General features: G+C 40.9%; 3 protein-coding genes across 6 annotated transcripts in view; 1 reads left to right on the top strand and 2 right to left on the bottom strand.

Moving 5' to 3' along the window:
* The window catches only part of ALG9 (ALG9 alpha-1,2-mannosyltransferase), a 68,333-nt gene extending 68,100 nt beyond the window's left edge, over positions 1 to 233 (bottom strand). For 2 of the 3 annotated variants that reach the window (XM_037505245.2, XM_037505247.2), the window contains exon 1: positions 27 to 183. In XM_037505245.2, coding sequence (XP_037361142.1) covers positions 27 to 157 — 131 coding nt within the window. In that variant the 5' untranslated portion in view covers positions 158 to 183. Of the gene's footprint in view, positions 1 to 26 lie in introns of all 3 variants that reach the window. The other variant, XM_037505246.1, reaches the window with a different exon arrangement.
* A 1,106-nt stretch (positions 234 to 1,339) lies between these two features.
* FDXACB1 (ferredoxin-fold anticodon binding domain containing 1) lies at positions 1,340 to 7,460 on the bottom strand. The gene is made up of 5 exons (XM_037505250.2): positions 7,150 to 7,460; positions 6,074 to 6,230; positions 4,983 to 5,186; positions 4,659 to 4,817; positions 1,340 to 4,304 (listed from the first exon to the last, which is right to left on the bottom strand). The coding sequence occupies exons 1-5, from the start codon at positions 7,319 to 7,321 to the stop codon at positions 3,122 to 3,124; spliced, it is 1,875 nt and encodes a 624-aa protein (XP_037361147.1). The 5' UTR covers positions 7,322 to 7,460; the 3' UTR covers positions 1,340 to 3,121.
* Positions 7,272 to 11,469, top strand: CFAP68 (cilia and flagella associated protein 68). 2 transcript variants are annotated; one of them, XM_037505252.2, is made up of 4 exons: positions 7,272 to 7,798; positions 10,349 to 10,579; positions 10,834 to 10,900; positions 11,150 to 11,468. In XM_037505252.2, the coding sequence occupies exons 1-4, from the start codon at positions 7,754 to 7,756 to the stop codon at positions 11,323 to 11,325; spliced, it is 519 nt and encodes a 172-aa protein (XP_037361149.1). In that variant the 5' UTR covers positions 7,272 to 7,753; the 3' UTR covers positions 11,326 to 11,468. The 2 variants fall into 2 exon arrangements, with proteins under 2 accessions (XP_037361149.1, XP_037361148.1); XM_037505251.2 differs by lacking the exon at positions 7,272 to 7,798 and adding an exon at positions 9,299 to 9,562 and having other exon boundaries at positions 11,150 to 11,469.
* The last annotated feature ends 8,200 nt before the right edge of the window (positions 11,470 to 19,669 follow it).

A 19,669-nucleotide genomic window follows, 5' to 3' on the forward strand; every position in this document is an offset into this window, starting at 1 on the left:
CGCCCCCGCCGCGCCCGCACACGCACTCGCCCCGGGGCTCCGCGCCGCCCGCCTCCCGGCTGCTCAGCAGCTCCCGCAGCTTGTCCGCCGCCGAGGCCGGGTCCCCGCCGCTGCCTCCGCTGCCCTTCAGGCGCTGCCGAGCCCCGCGGCTGACCATGGCCGGCCAGCGAGGGGAGAGCGGAGTCCGGCACCCTAGGAGGGCGGCGAGCGCGCAGACATGGCTTTGGCTGCCGGACGGTGTCCGCCGAGGGACAAAAGTCCTCGACATGCGCAGAAAAGGCTGAATTATGTCACTGGGCCAATGGGGCAGATCCCGGAGTCTGAGGGGAAGGCGATCTGAAGCTTGACTTTCACCACCTAAGTTTTCCCTTCCACTTATTTGTAACTGGGCATTCCCTCCCTCCAACTCTCTCCACTTTTCAGCATTCTCCACTCATTACATAAACGGTTCCTCGTTTCTTTTTGATTAAACAACTCAACAAAGTGAGTCAGCAGAGGCATTTGTTTAAATAGCACAGCACAGCTGCTTAGCAAACGGGAGGTCCCCACAGGGCAGGGCTACCTACCTTGCCTCGCTGTCTTTCAGTGCAAGTGATCTGTAGCTAATTAATTAGCTGCTCTAGAGACAGATAACGCAGTAATGGCAGAAGGAGGTGAGAGACAGGAATTTTTTGCAGCGGATTTAATCAAACACCAGTCACTGCCATTGCTACTTAGGCATTATGTTATATATTTTATCCTTTCAAATTTTAATACAACGATTTTTTTTAAGATTTATTTATTTATGCATACAAGAGCTGGGGTACAGGCCAGAGATGCAGGGGGTGAGAGGATTCACCAGAGACAGAGCAGGGAGCAGAACAGGCAGACGGACTGAAATACACTGCTGAGGGGAGCAGAGGGTGAGACAGGAGAGGTCTGCTGTGCCATGTGGGTAGCTCCCTGGCCAGGGATCAAACCTGTACTGCAGAGGCTGCGGACAGCCTTATAGGTTACGTCTTAACCCCTTGCACCACCCGGGAGGCCCAACAATATTATTTTACAGAAAAGGAAGGCCCAAGGCTGTGTAGCTCGTAAATGGGGAGATATATTTCAATTCAGATCTGCCTGACTACACAAAGTCCATGCTCTTCCACCAGAGCTGGAGAAATCTGATTTCATACAAGCCTTTTCATACAGACACTTTGATGATCACACCTGTGACACTCAGGGGTGATTCATCTGTTCTAATGTTCTGCACGCTTTCCCAGTCACAGAACTCTGCCCACCCTGTGGAGGTCTGCACCTGTAACTTAAACTTGTTTATAGAGAGAGTGCTGAACTTGACAGACCCCCAAGTTATGACTTCATATTAAAAATGCACAAGTATTGAAAATGGAGATTGATCACATTGCTTAGCAATTATTAATTGCCAAGTTCAGACACCCCACATGAGCTACATCTTGTATAGCCACCTCTTTTCCATTCCCATTTTCATTTCACTCTCATGCAACCCCTTCCCTGCCTCCACCAAAAACTACTACATCCTTACAGGAATCTCCCATCTCAAATTCACCCTGTGCAACACTGTCCAGTTAATTTTTCAAAAGCATTACTCTGTGTGTTGCTTCCTCAATTAAAAATCAAAGGATTTTTCTTATTGCCTGCCCAATGAAGCACAAAGTCCTTATTCTAACATTTATAGTCTTTCATGACAAGAACTGAATTATTTCATGATATGAAGTCCAGTCCCAAACTTTTTTTATATCAAACTTTATTGAGGTAACATTGGTTTAAAACTTAAGTTTTAAGTGTACAGTATTGCAATTTCAATTTACTTGTCTAATCTTATCTCCCACTACTTTCCGATACACATTTTACATTCCAGCTAACATGAAAAGTGCCCAAAATGCCCCCTTATCCATACCTCTATTCAAATAAGCCCTCTGCCTGGAATGCATGACCTCCTTGTTTGACAATCCTTCTGTCACATCCCTCATTTTAGGAGCCAGCTCAAATGAAACCTTATCCACATACAGGTACTACTGGGAATTGATGAAAGTTATAAATTACATTAACTACCCTCAGTCTATATGGAGAGCTAAGCAATATATATGTCCCCAAAAGAATCCTAGATTCTTTACTGCACTCTCTAAAACTTACTCCTATGCCAGTTTTTCCATTCCAGTTAATGAAACTCCTATTCTTCCAGTAGCTTAATATAAGCACCTAGGAGTCCTATTTGATTCCTCTTTTTCTCTAGCACCACTGACTTCACCAGTGCATATATATTTAATTCACAGCAAATCTAAGTGTTACCCAATCCTATAACTTATCGTGCTGTTTCCAGTCATCATTATCTCTTACTTGGATTACCGTGATGACTTCCTAATTTGTTTCTTTTATCACATCCCTTCTATTCTTGCCTTCTTGCATGCTTCTCTCCAAGTACAGTAATAAATATGTGTATATCCTTCACAGAGATTACAATCTATGGAGTCTTACATTTTAATTAGGAAGATACATAAATTCATATTAGAGTACCTCACTCTGCAGAGTCCTGGGCATATCAAACCTCCCAGTGTCCACCCCCCAACCCTCCAAAAAAAATCTAATGCAGGGGCAAGGGGCTAGGGAGGCAAAATTTAGAGTTAATCACAGTTGAGAGGCTAGGGAAGGAAAAGTAACAGAAAGTGGCAGAAAGAACATGGGCTTTTGAGCCAGACAGACCCAATTGTGGACTCTAAATCTGATATTTATTAATTCCATGATTTACAGTAATCAACCATGGAATAAAAATGATAATGCCAATACTACTTATGAAGCACTTGCAAATTATCTGACTCCTTGAAATTCATATAGAGGTAGGAAAGAGGAATTGACAGTGTAGGAAAAATATATATATGATGAGACACCAAAATTCTACTGCCTCTTCAGCAATGGAGCATCTACAGTATAAGATACTGTTTTGATCACATTACGGTCTGTAAGTCTAAGTATCATCTTTAGAGTCAACAGACAGTGGTTAAAATTACATAGTAAAAGAGTTAACAATAAAAAGCAGTTCAGAAAATTCTTGGTTATACATTGGTGGATTTTGTTCACACCATGGAACTCCCACCGTAAAAATGAATTTATACAACTACCGAGGTGTCACATGTAGTCGTTGTTGAATCTCTTTCCTAAACTGGGACTGCATTGATGCTACCTGCTGCTGGGTGAGGGCCTTGTCACAGGTCTGGTAGGTCATTCTGTAGCAGAGACTAGTCTGGCCAGTCTTTGGATGTTGAAAACAACTAAGGAATTGAATGGCTATGATAGTGTCCTGGGACACTGCCCGGGCCACAGTGTGAAACTCTAGTTCATCAAATCCTTTCTTCTCATCCAACCAAAAACTAATATCATGCACATAGCATGGAGGATAGAGGGAATAGTTTTTAAAGGGTTCAATTTTCCCAGGGACAAAATGCTTTAGGAAACGATTATCAAAGGTCCACAACATTCTCCAGTCAGAGATACCCCAGACAAGCATGGCTAAAAGGTCCAAGTTTATAGACACAAACACAAAACCCTGGTCTTTGTGTATAAGGCTTACTGCAGACGTGGTGACAGACCCAATAATTAGATCCTTGGCACAATCTGGGGCAAAATGATGAGACTTCACACTGATCACAAAATCTTTCTCATCTGGTTGAAAGACAAATTCCACTGAACTGCTCATCTTAGAGCCTTCCAACAATGTCTGGTTCAGGAGGCTATCTAGAATGCTCTTCAGGTGATCCAGTAGTGATTGAAGACAGACATCCTTCCGATTTTCATTAAATCCAAGGATAAATAAAGTCTCATGAAATGCTGGCATTGTGAAAGAAGAGATATGGCATTTCCGAAAGACAGGTCCACTAAGGATGTGCAGAGAACCTGGGAGGAAGTCTGGTGCTTGGATGACATCCTGAACATGAACAAGGAGAGAAGGTCTAAGGCAGACCTTGGCTTGGTCACAGTGTCCTTCATGAGCTTCTCCCTCACTGTTTCTTCCAGGAGTGTTGGAAAGACTAAGTTCTGAAAATGACACAAGGAAGCCCTCCATGTCTTGTGTTGTCCTACCAGTTAGGAACTGGGAATTTGAGTTATCTTCACAGAGACTAATCCAGAAGGCTGCTGACAGAATGTCACAGTTCCAAGGAGTGAGAACACTGGTGCCTCCCAGTGGCAGCAAAGGGAAAGAACACTTCAGCCTTTTTAGAGGGAAAGCTTTGCCCAATTCAGTAATGAGTTTCTCATTTATGGTTTTGATAGGATGACATGAAGATGCTTCTAGGAAATCCCTGTTTAAACACACACAAAAATTAACTTTTCTAACTTGAAATAATTATATCTAGAGTTAAAATACAAACAGCTATATAGAAAAGAATTATTTTTAAATTGATCCTGAAGGAAAGATGTCACCTACCATAAAAAAAAATACCATGTGTTTCAGAACTCTGACAGCTACCATCCCAATAATATACCAGAAAATATGACAATTTTCAATTCTAAAGATATTTGTTTATACCGGACAAATACTTGTGGCACTAGCACTATTAGCAATTTATGTAGTATCCATAAAATATATAGTTGCTATCAAGCTAATGAGGGTACAACTAGAGATAGAAGTGATTTCTGGTAAAATTTCAGGTTACCTATTCAATTTTCCCACAAGAGCTTCTGGTTCCGGGAAGGAAAACCATTGATCACCCACTTTGAGCCTGAAGATTCTGGGCTGTAAACCTTCAAAGGGTAAGCTCCGTGTGAAGATATGGTTCAAAGCACCTTCTACATGAAAGGATTTATCTTGACTCCTGGCAAAACAGATCCCAGGTGTGAAGTATGGCATTATTAAAGAAAGCAAGTATTTTTAGAGACAATCAGGAAACTGGCAGAGGAAATGTTTGCTTATGTGATTGCTTTTTATCGTTAGTGAGAGAGATAAAAAGGAGAACATTGAGACCATCATTATTACTTACTTATATCCAGTGCACTTGTAGCCTGGCAGAGTGTGATAGCTGAAGGGATGCACATCACTTAGAATGAATCCCCCCAGTGCGGCCATAGCAACCACTTGCCAACTGTTGTACCATTCTCTTCTGGGCTTATCAGCAGGAGTTCCACCTTGTCCTCTACACAATGCCACGTGAACTTCTCCTTCCTCTGCAAGGACATCTGCACAGCTAGGGGTAGGGGAACATCAATCACTTATCAGAAACAGGAAAAACTTGCCACCAGAATTATGTATACATACATGGTTTAGCTGTGAAGTCATTAAAACCAAATCACACCTATTTGGAAAGATCTACTAGACTTTAAACATGTAAAGAAAGAAACTGGAAGTAAATGGGAATATACATTTAATATTCTCATAACTGATACCAGTGACTGATCAGGGTTTTATCCAGATTTACATTTGCATAATTCATCAATATGTTATAGAAAGGTCAATGTCTGCAAAGTTCCTATACATTATTCACCGATGAGGCAATTCTCAGTTTAGAAAGTTTTCACTCCTGCTTATTAAAAACCTATATTTGAAATACTAAAAATATTGCTTCTATGAAGTTTTTTCACAACTATGATCTACAGAAACCTACAATAGTTTCACCTATTTTGTTATAATAGTGTAAAGTACATTTTCAATTTACAATAATTTTGTGAGATATTGTTAATATCCTCAGTTTCTAAATGAGGAAACAAGAGTACCTAAGGATTAAGTACGTTTACCTAAAGTCACACAACTGTTAAGTGGTGGGTGGGGATTTGAATCCATGCACTTTGATTCCAAAATTCATGCTTTTATCAATTAGCCTATACAGGCTACCACTATTTTGCTACCTCCTTTTGCACACTCAAGAACACATTATTTGGACTCTCATTTAGCATTTAGGGTTTTATGTCTGCCTTTCCAAATATACTGTGGGTTCCTTTGGACCTTTATATTCTCTAAACCAATCATGGTAACCTAAAGATATATGCCTTAATCCCCAAACAAACATGTTTGAATACAGTAATTATGTAATATAGGTCTTAAACATTTTACTAGTGAGTGCTGGCCTTTCCTCACCTCTGAAAAAATTTGGCAAGCAGTTCTCTGTTCTTAGCTACTCCAGCTTTGCGTCCACAGTGGGGAAAGTTAAAATAAATTCGATAGAACTCCCTGTCTTGCAGTTCAAAGACATCTGCCAGCTGGGTACAGTCCACACCAAAACGTATCTCTGCACCTGGGAGGAAATGTAGACAGGAGGATGTCTTAAGACCTGGAATTATGGGCCTCCCTGGTGACACAAGGGTTAAGCACCGCACTATGAAGCAATCCACAGCCTCTGCAGCACGAGTTCGATCCCCGGGTGGCCAGGGAGAAAGCAACATGGCAAGGCAGACCTCTCCTGTCTCGCCCACTGCTCCCCTCAGCAGTGTATTTCAGTCAGTCTGCCTGTTCTGTTCCCCACTCTGTCTCAGGTGGCTCCTCTCACCCCCTGCATCTCTGGCCTGTACCCCAGCTCTTGCATGAATAAATAAATAACTCTTTAAAAAAAAAAAAATACCTGGATTTAGAGAAAACCTCTCCCTGACCGGAACAGTGTAAAAACACCCAAGTGTTGGAGATAGCTGGCTTTTCTGTAAAGGTTGGAGAGAGAGTGAGTACCAGATTAGAATGAAGAACTGACTAACCAGAAGGCATGTTGTAGAAAGTGTAGTAGACCTTTTTTTTATGCATACAAGAACTGGGGTGCAGGCCAGAGGTGTGGGGGGTGAGAGGATTCACCAGAGACAGAGTGGGGAACACAAAAGGCAGACTGAAATACACTGCTGAGGGGAGCAGCAGGTGAGACAGGAGAGGTCTGCTGTGCCTTGTGGGTTAGCTCCCTGGTCGGCCTGGAATCGAACTCGTGCTGCAGAGGCCGCTGATAGCACCACAATGCTGTACTTAACCCCTTGCACCACCAGGGATTGCTTTGCGCAATCCCAAAGCGAGGGTCCTCACCTCTCCACCCGACCACGTTGGGTCGAACAGGCAACTGTGCGGGACTTCCTGGAGGGGCGGGGATTCGCGGAGGGGGGGCTACTCGGGGCGGGGCTTCGAAGAGGGGCGGGGCTCACAGGGCGGGGCTTCGCGGAGGGGCTTCGCTGACTCGCTACCTCGCTCACGCAGGCGCTCCAGATTCTCTCGGGTCACCGGGTCCCGGTTCGCGTCGGCCTGGCGCTGGAGGCAGGTGGCCGTCAGACTCGTGCTCAGATCCAGAGTCCTGCTCAGCGCGGCGGCGAAGGAGAAATTCCCCTCCCCAACCAACAGGAGGCGCCGAGGGCCCATAGCCTGCCCTTGCTGGCCTTCTCGGAGGCGCTCCTTTACGTCACTTCCTTGGCTAGTCTCTCCCGCCGCCCTTCGCGCGTCGCTGGCTGATGACGCTCTCCCAGGGCCGCGTTGTCTTGACAAACTAGTGTAGCGACTTCCAATGGGGAAATCAACCATGAGTACGAGAGGGACACGCACCTACCACCCTGTCCCCTCAGCCCTCAGCCCCCCGGGAAAGTGAAAGTGAGGGCCTTTTAGCCCGAGGGCGACCCTGAGGGAATTGGGCACCCTGCATGAGGTCACAAGCAGGCACTACCTCAGAGGGTCAGGTGGAACGTGAGGTGAAGTCTGACTGAAAAGCCAGGCGCGGCTGAGGAAAACGCGAAATTGGGCTGTATCCTGCACGTTCCTGTCACAAAGGATTGTGTAACAGCCTTCGTCTTGCCCGAAATGGCTACCACCGCCCGTTCTCATAACGACTCGGAATGTCGTCAGGTGCCTTTATCTCCTTCATTCGTTCAAGAAATACTGGGTGCCTGTCGTGCACCAGGCTGCCGTGACTGAGGTTAGATTTGTGGATGAACAAGATGTGCCTGTGGCTTCACTGAGCTGGAGTGCGGTGGCGACTGCACAGCTGAAGAGAGGCATTCTCATAGGGAGGGATGGGGGCTATGAATGGAGTTATTCAGGATGCTGTGGGAAAACACAGAATGGGAACCTTACCAGATTTGAGGTGAAGTAGAAAACTGGGTGAAGTAAATTTTAGTTGAAAGCTAAGGAATGGGGCTGGGGGAGAGAAGTACATCTTACTGTGTCAATAGGAATGAAGAGGTGGGAGGAACAATATGAAAAAACCCGCTAGGTAGGGCCTCCCCGGTAGCGCAGCGGTTGAGCGCTGGGTTGCGAAGCTGCCGGAAGCCTCTGCAGCGCCGGTTCGATCCCCGGCTGCTCCCCGGCCACCAGAGGAGGGTCCCGCATGGCGCGCAGACCTCTCCTGCCGCCCGCTGCTCCCCTCAGCAGTGTACTTCGGTCCTTCTGCCTGCTCTGCTCCCCGCTCTGGCTCTGGTGAATTCTCTCACCCTCCCGCGCTTCTGACTGTACCCAGTGCATGTATAAACAAAAAACAAACAAATAAATAAATAAAACATGCCTCTATTAAAAAAAAACAAACCCGCTGGGCAAACAATAATTGAGCTGAGCTGAGATGCAGTTGGAAGGGAGAGTGAGTACCAGATGAGACTGAAGAACTAAGCAGGAGGCATGTTGTAGAAAGTGTTGTAAGCCTTTTTTTAATGCATACAAGAACTGGGGTGCAGGCCAGAGGTGTGGGGAGTGAGAGGATTCACCAGAGACAGAATGGGGAATAGAACAAGCAGATTAACTGAAATACACTGCTGAGGGGAGCAGCAGGGAAGACAGGACAGGTCCGCTGCACCATGTGGGTTAGCTCCCTAGTTGGCCTGGAATCAAACTCGTGCTTCAGAGGCGGCTGATAGCATCACAATGCTGTGCTTAGCCCCTTGCACCACCAGGGAGGCCCTGTAAGCCATTTTAACAGCATGAACTTTATTGTGAAAACAATAGCCCCTGAAAGATTTTAAATAGGAAAATTACACAATCTGATTTTCATTTTCGAAAGTTCTGCCTAAATGAAGAAAGAATTGGAGAACACAGCTGATGACAAGGGGATCAAATAGGAGGCTACAGAATGGAGACGAGGACTGATAATAATCTGAATTAGAACTTGGCAGTGGGATGCAAGGTAGTGGAGTGATTAAAAAAAATCAGCACGACCTAGTGATTGGCTAGATACACAAATCAGAGTTAAAGATAAGTCCTAGTTTTTGAGCTTGGACCACTGAGTGGATGGTGTCACCTGGGCCTGGAGTCTGAATACTAAAGCTGTTAGACTTTGTAGCACCAGCTACTCTTTAGTCATATGCTGTTTGTTGACATCAGTGCATACATCTATCTTCACAAAGACACATGAGGTGTAGGTAGTTACCTTTACAACTACAGTAGTGCTTTGTCCCTACTGTGGAAAGGTGGGTGGGTAGTGACTCTCATATCATGTCCACTTGTCCTTGGTGATCTGGGTGGTCTCCATTCTCTTTGCTTGAAGAACTGTGAAGTCCAGGTTTGGTGATATCTCTTCCTTTAAAGAACATGGAACAGCTGAGTAAGGTTTTCTCTCTCTGCTCTCTAAACCCTTCGTTCAACATAAACGGCTCAAGATCAGAGTCCTGTTCTACAGGGAAGGTATTGTCTTGCTCCTAGGGCAAAAGACCCACATATTGGCCCAAAATAAAAATGTTTAGACTTTTGATTCCTTACCCAATAAAGTGAAATTCAGGTGAAATTGATCATCTGAAAGTGTAGAGCACTGCTTGTTGATAGAAAGAGCAGGCATAAGTAGAGACTGTGATAATGATTAAGACAGAATCCTGTCTTCAAGAGGTGTATAGTTCAGTATAGGAGATTTGACATATTTAAAGAATTCTAACATGATAGAAAGTTATAAATACAGAAAGACATGAAAGTAAAGTTCTGTGTGAGACAAAACAATTATATCTACTTTTAGTTAAGGGAAGACATTTGGGAAGAAGTGGCATTTGAGTGGAGCCTACAAGGAAGGAAACTATCATTTGTTGATCACTTACTGTATTATCTAGTTACCCAACTCTCCCTTATCTTTAGTCTCCCTTATCTTTAGTTCTAGATTATAGAACTCCCAGTTCTTAAATAACCAAATTTCAAAATTAGCCAAACATTTAGTTTTTCATAAAATATTGGGAGTTTTTCTGTCTTTGGGGGAGGTGAGGTAGGGACATGTAATTTACATAGGCATTTGCTTCGGGTGACCCAGAGGATAAGTCAAAGGATTCATGAATCCAGAGAAAAAGAAACAGCTCTGATTAAATTGGGAGGAAAGCCTAGATCCTTAGTAAGATGCATTTATGAAGTGCTTTATTGAAGGTAAGAAACAGATGCCTTTTCTGCTATCTGGTTTGTGTAACAAAGTTTTCACTTTTTGCTTTTTCCCAGCTACAGTCCCTGGTCTGCTACCTTGTACACCCACACTATGGCAGCCTCATTAATGCAGATGGCCATGGCGAAGTTTGGACAGATTGGAATAATATGTCCAAGTTTTTTCAGTATGGATGGAGATGCACTACTAATGAGAATGCCTATTCTAACCGCACCCTAATGGGCAACTGGAACCAGGAAAGATATGACCTAAGGCATATCGTGCAGCCTAAACCATTGCCTTCGCAGGTAAGCTAACTTTACATTTGTTTCTTTCTGTTAGCAAAAGAAATACCAGGTATCAGCTCAGTGAGCTGGTTCAGGAAAGGTCCTAGATAAACATAATAAAAAATGTGAAAGTTAGTGGGATATAAGCAAGTGACAGACCTCTAGTCAATCTAAATATTATATGACAGAACCTGTTAGAATTTGTTAGTGTGTGTTTTATTTCCTAATATTAGCTATGGATGCCTATATTTTTAATTTATTACTTTTTCCTCCAGTTTGGACACTACTTTGAAACAACATATGATACAAGCTACAACTGCAAAATGCCAATTTCAACCCATAGTAGGTGGACTACTCTTCTCAATTCTTAAATTCTCAGGACCTAACTCAGTGTCTGCAACAGAGAAAGACATTTTTTTTTAAAGTATACTGAATGAGTAAATAAGTGAGTGAACGAGTGAACAATTTCTCTCTCTTCTCAATTTTGACAGGACTCACTGTCTGTCCCCTTAGAATTGTGAGATCAGTTAATAGTACTCCTTGTTGTTGACTGATTCTATCTGTCTTTCCCTCTCTTTTATCTTTCCTCAGGATTTCAGCGAGAGCCTCACTGGTTCCCAGGACATCAACCTGAGCTGGATCCTCCTCAATACAAATGCACAGGAAAGTCAACTTATATGACTAGCTATTCAAAGCCTCAAATTGGACAGCGGTCTCTGTGTGGGTGGAATTCTAATAGCTGCCAATTTCAGGGTCCAGGATTCTAAGTAAGAATAAGAAGCTCATTTTTCCAGAGTAGAATGTAGGAGGGAGCACATTCTAGAAGCACAACTAAAAAATTAGCTGACTGAGAAACAGCTCCTAATAAAAAGCAAAAGGAAAAAAAAAAACATGGAAAATGGTCTCTGCCTTTTTTTTTTAATTTTAACAAATACTTAAATGTCCATTTTAATTATATCTACATTTAGTTCTACATTAGAAGTATTGCAAAGGGCATTGAAAAAACTGACTCCACTCAAATCTACAACCACTCTGCTTTCCTCTGCAGAACTACAAATCCAGCATGACTTAGGTTACATTTGGCCACATGTTTTCTGGATATGAAGCTGGTTACCATCACAATGACTTTATTATGATATTAGTGAACATCCCCTCTTAAGGACTAGAAAAAAATAACTTTTTATGAATTTAAATCATACAAAAATAGTAATAGTTTAATGACTACCCATGTGCTGTTATCTAGCCTCAACAATTTTTCACCAATCTTATTTACCCCTATCTACTTTTTCATCCTTTTTTGAATTTTGGAACATGCTTCAGAATTATGTCATTTTATCTATAAAAATTTCAGTTTATATCTCAAAAGGATAGGCCTGTTAATTTTTTAATCCCTCGCAAAAATCATTAAGGAAACTTGATCAAATAAAACTGAGTTATTAAACCTGTAGCAGTGAAGATCATCAACTTGATGCAGAATCTTGATAATGATTCAAAAGAGGGCTGTTGGGCTTCCCTGGTGAGGCAGGCCAGTTGAGCGCTGTGCTGTGAAGCTGTCGGCAGCAGCCTCTGCAGTGCCGATTGGATCCCTGCTGACCGCGGAGCAATTCACACGGAGCAATAGACCTGTCCTGTCTCGCCCCGCTGCTCCCCTCAGCAGTGTATTTCCGTCATTCTGCCTGTTCTGTTCCCTGCTCTGTCTCTGGTGAATCCTCTCACCCTCCCGTACATCTGGCCTGTACCCTGGTTCTTGTATAAATAAATAAATCTTAAACAAAAAGAGAGCTGTCAGAGCAGGGTATTTATTGGGATTTGGGATAAAGGCTTGATTGGTTTATAGGTCTTTCAAAGTGGGGACCTAATAGGGCATTGAGAAAAACTGGTGAGTAGTTTTGGGTTGGTCAACACAGGAAGAAACCGTCTAATATTGTTAAACATACCAGTATTTTCCTTTTTTAACATATCCTGTTTAAGATAACAATGTAATATATTGTACTTCTGAGCACATATTACCTCCTGAACCTTCATTGTTTTGTGTTACAGAGATAGGTATGGAATTTATGATGTATATACTAGGTAGTGAATAAGTTTCCTTTTTTATGTGGCCATTCAGCATATAAATTTTCAGTGTATAGATTATATCAACATAAATTACTAAAAAGATCATACTTTCTCCACTACTCTTCAGTACCATTTTATTTTAAAGATTTATTTATTTATGCATACACGAGATGGGGAACAGGCCAGAGATGTGGGGAGCGAGAGGATCCACCAGAGACAGAGTGGGGAACAGAATGGGAAGACTGACTGAAATACACTGCTGAGGGGAGCAGCGGGCAAGACAGGAAAGGTCTGCCTCGCCATATGGGTTTCTCCCAGGCTGGCCGGGGATCCAACTTGTGCTGCAGAGGCTGTGGATTGCTTCATAGTGCAGTGCTCAATTCCTTATGCCACCAGGGAGGCCTTCAGTACCATTTTTATTGTAAGTCAGCTGTCTTTATATTTAGGTGTGTTCTGGACTTTTTGTCGCATCTTTAATGTCATTCTTTGTCCTATCTTAGCTACAATGACTTAACAAAAGTTATGTATATTTTAGCATAATTATTAAAAAGGAAATAAATAGAATAAGATATAAAGCATAAATTTAAAATATGTGCCTATAAAACAGTATTTGTATCTCAAGGACACACACCAAAGAATTACTGGAATTAATAAGAAACAATAACTCAAATTCTAAAGTTCTAATAGTGCAATGCAGTTTCCATCAATAATCTTATGGTATCTTTTTTGTGGAATTTTACAAAGTAAGTCTAAAATTCATATGGAAATGCAAAAGGTGAAAAATAGCAAAGACACTTTTGAAGAAAAACAAGACAAAAGGATTTGATCTATTAGATATTAAGGCAGAATTATCATAATTAAGATAATTATTTTATTCTTTTTTTTTTTTAATTTATTTTATTCTTTTTGGATGATTATTTTGGACTTGCTTTCTTAATTTTCAGATTTATTCTTTGTCTAGAAATGCAGCTGATTTTTGTGTGTTGGTTTTGTATTTGCTGCAACATTGGTAAATTTGTGTATTCTATGTGGTTTTTTTTAATGAAATCATTAGGATTTTCTCCATGTATTTTGTCATCAATAAATGAGACAATTTTATTTCTTCTTTCCCAATTTGAATGCCTTTCTTTTTAGTGTTTAGTTGCTCTGACCAGAACTTCAGTAATATACTCAGTGCAAGTAGTAAAAGTGCACATTTTTGTTTCAATCCTGCTCTTAAAAAGACTTTCAGGGGCCTCCCTGGTGGCTCAACGGTTGAGCGCTGGGTTGCGAAGCTGCCTGCAGCCTCTGCAGCACCGGTTCGATCCCCAGCTGCTCCCCGGCCACCGGAGGAGGGTCCCACATGGCGCACAGACCTCTCCTGCCGCCCGCTGCTCCCCTCAGCAGTGTACTTCGGTCCTTCTGCCTGCTCTGCTCCCCGCTCTGGCTCTGGTGAATTCTCTCACCCTCCCGCGCTTCTGACTGTACCTAGTGCTTGTATAAATAAATAAATAAATAAATAAACAAACAAACAAATAAATAAATCTTTAAAAAAAAAAAAGACTCTCAGTATTATGCCATTGAGTATGATGTTAGCAGTGGGTTTTGATGTATGCTCTTCAATATATTGATGTAATTAACCTGTTGTTTCTAGTTGAGTGTTTTATATCAAGAAAAGGTGTTCAATTCTCTCAAATAATTTTTTCTGCATCAACTGAGAGTGTCATTTCCCTCCTCTTTGTTCTTTTAAGGTGCTATATTATATTGATTTTTATATCTTGTATCAACTTTGCGTTCAAGAATAAATTTCACTTGGTCATGGTGTACTCTTCATATGCTACTGAATTTGGTTTGCTAATATTTTGTTGAGGATTTTTATCAATAGTTATAAAGGATATTGACTTATAATTTTTTTTGGTAATATCTGTCTGGTTTTGTTATCAGGGTAATTAATGCTGACCTCATAGAATGAGTTAGGAAGTATTCCCTCTTTGATTTTTGGAAGAGTTTGACAAGGATTGGCATTAATTGTAAGTTAAATGTTTGGTGAATTTCATCGGTGAAGCCATCTGGTCTAGGGTTTTTCTTTGTTGGGTTGTTTTTTATTACTGATTCAATCTCTGTTGGTTATTCATAGTTTCTGTTTTTTTATTCAATTTTTTATAGATGATGTATTTCTAGGAATTAATTTCGTTTATGTTTTCCAATTTACTAGCATACAATTGTTCATAGGGACCTCCCTGGTGGCCAAGGGGTTAAGCACAGCACTGTGAAGCTATCCTCAGCCTCTGCAGCACAAGCAAGATCCCTAGCCAGGGAGGTGACCCACATGGCTCAGCAGATCTCTCCTGCCTCGCCCGCTGCTCTCCTCAGCAGTGTATTTCAGTCAGTCTGCCTGTTCTGCTCCTCACTCTCTCTGGTGAATCCTCTCACCCCCCAGCCACATACACACCTCTGGCCTGTACCCCAGTTCTTGGATGCATAAGTAAATAAATCTTTAAAAAAAAAACAACAATGGGCCTCCCCGGGTGGCGCAGTAGTTGAGTGCTGGTTCATGCTGCCGGCGAGGGTCCCACAAAAAAAAAAAAGATTTTTTTTTTTAAGATTCATTTATTTATGCATACAAGAGCTGGGGTACAGGCCAGAAGTGCAAGGGGTGAGAGGATTCACCAGAAACAGAGTGAGGAACAGAACAGGCAGACTGCTGAAATACACTGCTGAGGAGAGCAGCGGGCGAGACAGGAGAGGTCTGCTGCACCACATGGGTTGCTCCCTGGCCAGCTGGGGATTGAACTCATGCTGCAGAGGCTGCAGATTGCTTCATATTGCTGTGCTTAACTCCTTGCACCACCAGGGAGGCCCTGTTCATAGTATTTTCTTATAATTCTTTTTATTCCTGTAATATTTGTAGTGATGTCCCTCTTTTTTTCTAATTTTAGTAATGTGATTTTTCTTTTAGTCCATCTAGTTTGATTTGTCAAATTTGTAGTCTTTTTGGAATATCAACTTTTAGTTTCATTTATTTTCTCTGTTTTTCTATTGTCGTTTTATTTATCACTGCTCTAATTTTTATTATTTCTTCCTTTTTGCTAACTATGAAGTTAGGTTTTCCCTTTTCTTTTTTTCTGGTTCCTGAAGATATAAAATTAGGTTATTGATTTGAAATCTCTCTTTTTTAATATTTGTGTTTATAGCTATAAATTTCTCTCTTAGTACTACTTTCACTGCATCCCATGAATTTGGGTGTATTATGTGTTGTGTTTTCTTCTTTATTTGTCTCAAGGTACTTTCTAATTTCCCTTTGATTTTTTTCTTTAACCCAACAGTTATTTAAGCGTGTGCTATTTCATATGTAATTTTTCCACATTTCCTTCCATTATTAATTTCTAGCTTCATTTCATTGTGAAATGATACTTTGTATTATTTCAGTCTATTAAGACTTTTTTGTGGCCTAATGTATGATCTCTTTCACAGAATGTTTCATATTCACTGAGAAAATTGTATATTCTCCTGTTGACAAGTATGCTGTTCTGCCAACCCAGTGTAATTTGCTTCTCACTCCCCACTGTTAGACAAAATACAGAAAATATCCTCACATATGTCCTTTTATAGACCTATATAAATTACCCAATTGCTCAATTGATGAATCATGAGGTATGTATATATTTAAATTAACTGTTGCTTTAAAAAATAACTGCCACTCACTTATTCACTAGTAATATTGAAGTTTCCTATGTTGCCACATCCCTGCTGACATTTAGCATTAACCAGCTTTCTATTTTTTGACAAGCTGATAGGTGTGTAAAGTAGTGGATGTCAACCAGGGGTAATTTTGTGCCCAGGAAATAACTGGCATTGTTAAAGACACTTTTGATTGTTACAAGACCTGGGAGGAGGTTGCTCAGCATTCTACAATACAGAGAGGCAACAATGAATCTGCAACAATGAATTATCTAACCCCAAATGTCATTAATACAATATTGAGGAAAACCTTTAAAAGTAATTGCTTATTTTTATTTGCATTTCACTGTCAATGATTTTCAATATTTCTGTGTATGTATATTAATCTTTGGTTTCTACTTCTATAGATTTCCCATATATATACTATATAGGAAATACTATATATAGTATTTTTTACAGTAGCTTGTGTTTTTTTAAGTAGCTGTTCTTTTCCTGATTTGCAAGAGTTCTTTATATATTCCAGCTATTAATCCCTTGTAAATTTTAGAGATTACACATATCTTAAACCCTTACTCTCAGCAACTGTGGAAGAGGAGAGGTGACCACAGATTCTTTGACACTCTGCCATCTAGAGGTGGAGGTGTGTTCTCTTCCTTTGGATGTAGTTATGCTGCAGCTGCTTTGACCAATGGCAGAAGTAACTCTGTGCAAGTTTTCAGACCCAGGCCTTAAGAAACTGAAAAGTCCCACTTCCTGTCTTGTGGAAAACTCCTTCGATCTCTGAGCCACCATATAAGAAGTCCAGCTACCTTGTGTGGAAGCTACCTATGGAGAAATCCTAACACTACAAGGAGAGCAGGTCAGCTCAGCCCTGCCTTGCAGCCATCCCCATTGTATCAGGAATGAGAGTTAAGTCATCTTGAAGTCTACAAATCAGACCACTCACCAATTGAATCAGCAAGTGATCTCAGTCAATGATATAAAGAGCTGAAGTGCCCAACTGAGCCCTATGCTACTAAATAGTAAGTTCTAACAAATTATTTTTGTTTCAATCCACTATTTGGCGGTGGCTGGGAGGGGGGTAGTTTGATGTGTAGGAATAGATAGCTAGAACAGTATTCTATTTGCTGAGATGTTAGCCTATGAAGTTGCTCAACTTTTTTATTGGTTCTAATAGTTTGTTGCTTCTGTTGGGGTTATTTTGGCAGATGATTATGTTATTTACAAATAATTATAGTTTAATCGCTTCTCTTTTGATTCTTACATCCCTCCTTTACATTTTTTTCCTTTTACAATATTGCCAAATCCTTTAGTGCCTTGTTTAATATTAGGAGTGATAGTGAGTATCTTTGTCTTGCATATTTTCTTTGGAAAGTATGATGATTGCTTTCAGTTTTGGTAATAGTATGTTTATTCAGACAAGGAAATTCCTTTATTCCTGTTTAGTATCAGGCCAGGGATATTCCCTGCTATGAATCAAGAGCCTACATCATACAACTGATGTATAAGATGTCAATAATCATAAAATTTGTTTTCTTTACTCTAGTAATGTTGTAAATTATATTGACAGAGATTTCCAATATTGAACCACACCCGCATTTGTGGAATATTTTACTTTGAGTGACAATTTACCTAAAATTATCAGTTAACAGCTATTCCTGCCCCACTAGCACTTTGAAGCCTTCACTTCATTTTCTTAAATTTTATTAATGCTAAGAAATCTGCTATCAGTCTATGAAACTACCACTGAATTCAGTGGTGGTTTAGGTATCTTTTTGTCCTCATATCTTTCAAGATTTTCTCTTTATCCTTATTGTTCTAAATTTTCAGAGTTATATGTTTAGGTATATATTTAGTCATATTTATCCTACCCAGTATCTGAGAACTCATGTTTCTTTTCAGTTCTAGGAAGTATTTTCAGGGTTTTTTTTAAAAACATTTTATTTATTTATTTTTGCGTAGAAGAACTGGGATATAGGCCAGGGGTGTGTGGGGGTGGGTGGGTGGGTTTGAGAGGATTCACCAGAGACAGAGTGGGAAGCAGAACAGACAGATCTACTGAAATACACTGCTGAGGGGAGCAGCGGGCAAGGCAGGAGAGGTCTACTGTGCCATGTGAATGGTGCTTATGGTCCATCCATGTTGTTGCAAATGGTAGGGTGGCCTCCTTTTCCATGACTGAATGATATTCCACCTCATAGCATTTCTAGCATCAGTTAATTTCATATATATTTATTTTTATATATTTATGGGTTTTAATATTTCTTGCTTTTTTCATATGAAGTTTTTTTTAATTGGTTTTATTGTTGCCTATTTTGTTATTCGATGGAAGAAATTTTGCGTTTTTTCTCCTTTCTTTTCTTTTTTCTTTTTTTTTTAAATAATAAATTTTATTTTTATATTCCCCATACAATTGCAACCCCCCATTCTGACCCCAATCCCTCCCCTCCCGCCCCCCACCCCCAAAAAGTGTCTCTGGTTCATAGTTTTTTGTTGATTTTAATTTTCACTTTCTTATAGTTATTCATTTTCCTGGTCCCTTATTTAAGTTTTCTAGATTCCTGCTATGAGTGAGACCATCCGGTATTTTTCTTTTTCTTTCTGGCTTATTTCGCTGAGCATGATCCCTTCCAGCGCCATCCATGTTGCTACAAATTGCATGTGTTTATCTTTTTTGAATGCTCCTTTCTTTTCTTATCTCTGTACTTCTCCTTCCCTACTCCCCAGAAGTTTTGTACTTGCCTCTATTACCCTACATCTCCTCCCCAATTGTAAACCAGGTCTTAAAATAATGTGTGAATTTGCTGTCCTGTTACTTATTGGGTAGTATCATTGAGCCACAAGCAAGCTTATAAGAATCTGTAATCATGATACTTTGTCTTCCTATCTCTATAAACCCAGAGTTTCTGTTCAACTATAGCCCCAGAAGTAGATGGACACAATTTTTCCAGATTTTTCTCATGAATGGGACAATCCCAACACAGTCCCCTAGCTTTAACTAAAGAACTAGTTCTTTCTTCCATTGTTGGTTGAACACTTTAGTTTCCATTACCTATAGAAGTCAAACTCTTCAGGGCCTCCCCGGTGGTGCAGCGGGTTGAGCACAGTGCTAGGAAGTCTCTGTAGCACGTGTTAGATTCTCCACTGGCCAGGGAGATACCCACATGACACGGCAGACCTTTCCTGTCTTGCCCGCTGCTCTTCTCAGCAGTGTTTTTGGTCCACCTGCCTGTTCTGCTTCCCACTCTGTCTCTGGTGAATTCTCTCACCCTCCTGCACTTCTGGCCTGTACCCCAGTTCTTGTATAAATAAATAAATCTTAAAAAAAAAAGTCAAACTCTTCATCTGCCACTGCCTACTTCTTTAATTAGAGACCGATATACCCATTCTCCT

This window comes from Talpa occidentalis, unplaced genomic scaffold (assembly GCF_014898055.3).
Source record: "Talpa occidentalis isolate TD23 unplaced genomic scaffold, MPIMG_talOcc4v2.1 talOcc4.12, whole genome shotgun sequence".
In the NCBI taxonomy this organism is placed as follows: domain Eukaryota; kingdom Metazoa; phylum Chordata; class Mammalia; order Eulipotyphla; family Talpidae; genus Talpa; species Talpa occidentalis.

What these genes read in the sequence shown, in the direction of transcription:
- CFAP68 (XM_037505251.2), top strand. Translation starts at nt 9,470, where the DNA reads ATGGAACAGCTGAGTAAGGTTTTCTCTCTCTGCTCTCTAAACCCTTCG. An exon ending in AGTCCTGTTCTACAGGGAAG is followed by an intron (nt 9,563 to 10,348) that starts GTATTGTCTTGC and finishes GCTTTTTCCCAG; the next exon opens with CTACAGTCCCTGGTCTGCTA. An exon ending in AATGCCAATTTCAACCCATA is followed by an intron (nt 10,901 to 11,149) that starts GTAGGTGGACTA and finishes ATCTTTCCTCAG; the next exon opens with GATTTCAGCGAGAGCCTCAC.
- FDXACB1 (XM_037505250.2), bottom strand. Translation starts at nt 7,321, where the DNA reads ATGGGCCCTCGGCGCCTCCTGTTGGTTGGGGAGGGGAATTTCTCCTTC. An exon ending in CTTGCCAAATTTTTTCAGAG is followed by an intron (nt 5,187 to 6,073) that starts GTGAGGAAAGGC and finishes CCCTACCCCTAG; the next exon opens with CTGTGCAGATGTCCTTGCAG. An exon ending in CTTGTGGGAAAATTGAATAG is followed by an intron (nt 4,305 to 4,658) that starts GTAACCTGAAAT and finishes GTGTTTAAACAG; the next exon opens with GGATTTCCTAGAAGCATCTT.